This window comes from Pterocles gutturalis, unplaced genomic scaffold (genome assembly GCF_000699245.1).
Source record: "Pterocles gutturalis isolate BGI_N339 unplaced genomic scaffold, ASM69924v1 scaffold12878, whole genome shotgun sequence".
In the NCBI taxonomy this organism is placed as follows: Eukaryota; Metazoa; Chordata; class Aves; order Pterocliformes; family Pteroclidae; genus Pterocles; species Pterocles gutturalis.
Genome location: NW_010123231.1, coordinates 1 through 3,906, shown reverse-complemented (window position 1 = coordinate 3,906; position 3,906 = coordinate 1). Strand labels below are relative to the sequence as shown.

General features: G+C 50.8%; 1 protein-coding gene across 1 annotated transcript in view; it reads right to left on the bottom strand.

Moving 5' to 3' along the window:
• FBXO10 (F-box protein 10) overlaps positions 1-3,902 on the bottom strand; it is a gene marked incomplete at its 5' end in the record, with an annotated part of 5,104 nt that extends 1,202 nt beyond the window's left edge. Inside the window, 1 exon segment of the mRNA XM_010077827.1 lies at positions 3,388-3,902. Within this exon segment, the coding sequence (XP_010076129.1) occupies positions 3,388-3,902 (515 nt within the window).
• Positions 3,903-3,906: the final 4 nt, after the last annotated feature.

Below are 3,906 nucleotides of genomic sequence, written 5' to 3'. Positions count from 1 at the left end.
CGGAGATGTGCATGTGCCAGCTGGCATCATTAGTGGACTGGAGGCTTACTGGGTGAAGTGGCTGGTGATATGACATGAAGCATTGCCTGGCTGGCCTGGGAGCTGAAGTTCTGTCTGGAGCTGTCAGTGGACTTGGGGGAAGGATGCTACACCTACGATGCATCTAGCACAAAGCAAAACAGGTAAAACTGTGTGCCGTGCTGCTGCACAGCCTTCCTGCTTTGCTAGGCAATGCACACAGTGATTGCAAGGCAATGCAAACCACCAGGATGACTGTGTGTGGCCAAATATCTCTCTCCTGCACAGGCAAGGCAAGCCTCTGCTTTAGAAATGTGACAAGGTACAGAGGGGCTAGGCCAGAAAAGCTGAGCAGTGTGCTTGGAATTTCACTGTGCTCCTAATTTGACCAGGAAGCTCAGGAATCATTGTTTTCTCTTCTGAGGTTATCCCTTCATTGGCCAGCACACCACGTTAAAGGCAGACAGATCAATAGCTTGTGACAGGTCAGCTGGGGCAATTTTACAGAGATTTCTGGAGCTGGCAGCCAATGCACTATCCTAAGATTTGTTTTCAGCCTTGAACACTCTCAGAAGTGGTCATACTGCAAACAGGTTTTGAAATGCATTTCTTTGTACGCAAAGACAACCACGCAGAAATCCCTTCAGACCGCTAGCCTGCTCCAGACTGAATCGTACCTTCCCTTTTCTAAATTAAAAAAAAAAGGTAATTAAAAGGGACACAATCAAATCAGCTTCTGAGAGGCTGCTTGTGAAAGCCCTTCTGAAGTTGCAGCTCACAGGGTTTTAATCACTGCCAGTAGGATTGGCGTCAGTTTAATTTGTTTTACATTGACAGATTTGGGAGGAGATGCTCTAGTTCCACCAACAGCAGCTGAAGGGTGGCTGCACGTGGAGACCAGCATGACAGCCTGAAAGGCGAAACACGGCCACGCTGACCAGCCAAACACAGCAGACATCGCTGAGCAAGTCACCATGCACCTGCTCCAGCAACACGGCACATGGCCACAGACAAACACAGACTTTCTCAGCAGAACTGTGACTCAGTTTCCCCATGGCGTGCCAGTACGTTATCCTTCTCCTGGGGACTTTCAGACTGATTAAGTTAAGTATATCACATAATAAAATGGTGAAAAGGAAATTAAACCATAAATTATAGCGAACAATGGGCTGACTCATCGTGAGGAAGGTCCCGTTTTTGGAGGCACAGCACGTGCACTGGGCACATCCCACTCCGGACCTGTCAGCAGCTGCCCATGGGGACCAAAGTGTTGTTGGAGTGGACACAGCAGCAAGCTGGGCCTGTGATCACATGTCCTGGCTTAGGTCCAGAGAAGACCCTGGGTGTCCCAGCCAAGGGCTCCCAGCCCAGCCTGAGGGCAGAGCACACATTAGTGGCAGTTTTTGGGGCAGTGCGGTGGTGCAGGGAGTGCCAGCTCCCAGGGGTCTTGGGTTGCTCATGCCTTGCCATGTGGGCAGTCAAAAAGGCAGCTGGTTAGATGGGGAAAATCAGCAAGCACCTGTCAGCCTGGGAGCCAGAAACATCCTTGGGAAGTGCAGCTGCCTCGCGGAGATGCAGGTGGGTACTGAGACACCAGAGACATCCCAAGATACCACCAATAAAGTGCAAAAACCAAGGGACTGTAATGGCAACTTATCATCTGGAAAAGTGGAAACCGTCTAGAAAAGTAAAATTTATCTGAAAAAAAAAACCAAAAAAACCCAAAAAAACCACCATCATCTATTGGCTGTTCCAGGCAAAAAAAAAGGAAATTGACAGCATCTATTGGTTGCTCAAAGTGGTGGTGTGCTACACCCTCTTAAAACAGAGTTCATTTTTATCCAAAAAGGAGCCTCTCTCTCTGAGAATGTCCCGTGCTGCACATACTTTTCCTCTCCTAAACTGGCTGAACTCTCCACACAACCTGCTACGACATGTCAGACCCTGTCCAGGGACACCCAGCTCGCCCAGACTGTGACATGGAGCATCTCTGATGCGAGATTCTATTACCTCGCTGGTCCTGCTTTGGCAGTTGGTTCGGTTTGCCCTCCCGCCCCAGGACAGCTGGGAGCCCCTCTGGGATGGTGTCAGGGATGCACTGCTCTGACCCGGTGAACAGTGCTGTGGTTAGGGCATTGCCTGCAAGCAGCCCTGGCTGGACCCAGCCCCGCTGCGCACACCACAAACAGTGCCAGGCCAGACCTCCCCAGGGACGAAGGAGTCTGGGCCACACCTCATCAGGAGCGAACGGTGCCAGCCTCAGCTGGGACCTGACAAAACTACAGCTGCTGCAGCTGTGCCCCCGCACAAACACCAAAGGGGGGGCTGACTATGAGTCCATCACTTTACACTACAAATACCTGCAGCCCCCAAGCCCACTGAACTCTCCTGCACAGCAGTGGGCTGCATGATGGGGATCTCCCACGAGCAGGGACACCTCTCAGGGTTACACCTCGAGGCTAAGAGACCCCTTACCTGGCATCTGATATCTGTAATGAGGCAAATGACATTTTACATTAAGCCTAAAAGGACATTGTATGCTAGTGACATTTATGTAACCAGCTATAGCTTAATTATTAGAAGTGTAGTAAGTAGTAGAGTGTTCAGCTGCTGTCTAAATTATAATTTAAATCATCATTTAAATCAGTGTCAAATCAGTGTTTCATTATAATTCAATTATTTCTTAATCACCATTTGATTACCATTTAATTATTATGCAATCATTGATTGTCATTTGATCATCATTTAACCACTAGTACAACCCTTTTAGTTTACCCTACAACAATGACCTCTCTTGATAATTCACCTGCAACGGATGGTTTGGCCCCTTCTGAAATCTGCCTGATTCTCTTGATACCTGTATTATATAAGTAATCTATCATAAGCGTATCTGCTGTTGTGTTGGTGGTAAGTCTGCAGTAACCTGTAATAGTATAGATCTACCTGTTTGCTGCTCTTATGGGTTGTTGCTATATGATTGTTTATACTACTGATTGCAGCCACACTGTTGATTGATCCTGTGTTATTGATTGCTGGTAGTAATTTGTAATAGCCTGGTATATATATGTATATATATATTTGCTTTATTAATCAAAGGCATTCTTGCTAGTGGTGATTTGTGTGGCACTTGTGGTGGTCTGTAATCAAGTGGAGACATTCAGAGGACAAAGAAACAAAGACCCCAAGCCTCCATGCTTTGGGAGTCCCATGAACCCCTGGTCACACTCCCCAGACACCCACAAACCAGGGAACACCCTGGGTGGTGACACCTCAGTGGCCTCGCCACCCCCATCACCGCGTCTCCGCAGAGCCTCACCTTGCAGAGCACAGAGAAGAAGCAGGCAGGTATGAGGACCAGGCTGTGGAGGCAGGCAGTGGGGCCAGAGTTGGTCGATGCTGGCCAGCAGCGCCACATCCCCCAGCCTGCCCTGCCCCACCACCTCCACCAGCACCTTCAGCAGCACCTCGCTCGGCTCCTCATGCACTCCCAGGAGCAGCACCAGCCAGTCACAGGGGCTGGCGACGGCCAGGGTGGCCTGGAGGCTGCTGAACTCACCCCCGACGCCAATGCAGAGCTGGCACCGGCCCTTCCTCCTGCGGAAGAGGGAGAGGCATGTGGAGGACTCGGGGTCTTGCGTATTTTTGGTCCAGGTCTTGGAGGCCAGGGAGTGGTGTTTGAAGGCCTGTCTTCAGGAGCGCTGCTCCACGCTGGGGCGGTTGGGCCAGCTGGGGTGTCGGTGTTCCAGGCAGCCCAGGCAGAGCTGCTGCCACCGCGTCCTGTCCAGGCTGAGGACAAGCTCACACCAGCCCCTGAAGACCAGGCCGCAGTGGCCCAGGTCCGAGAGGCACAGGTACGAGAAGATGAGCTGCCGCAGGTCCACTGGCAGG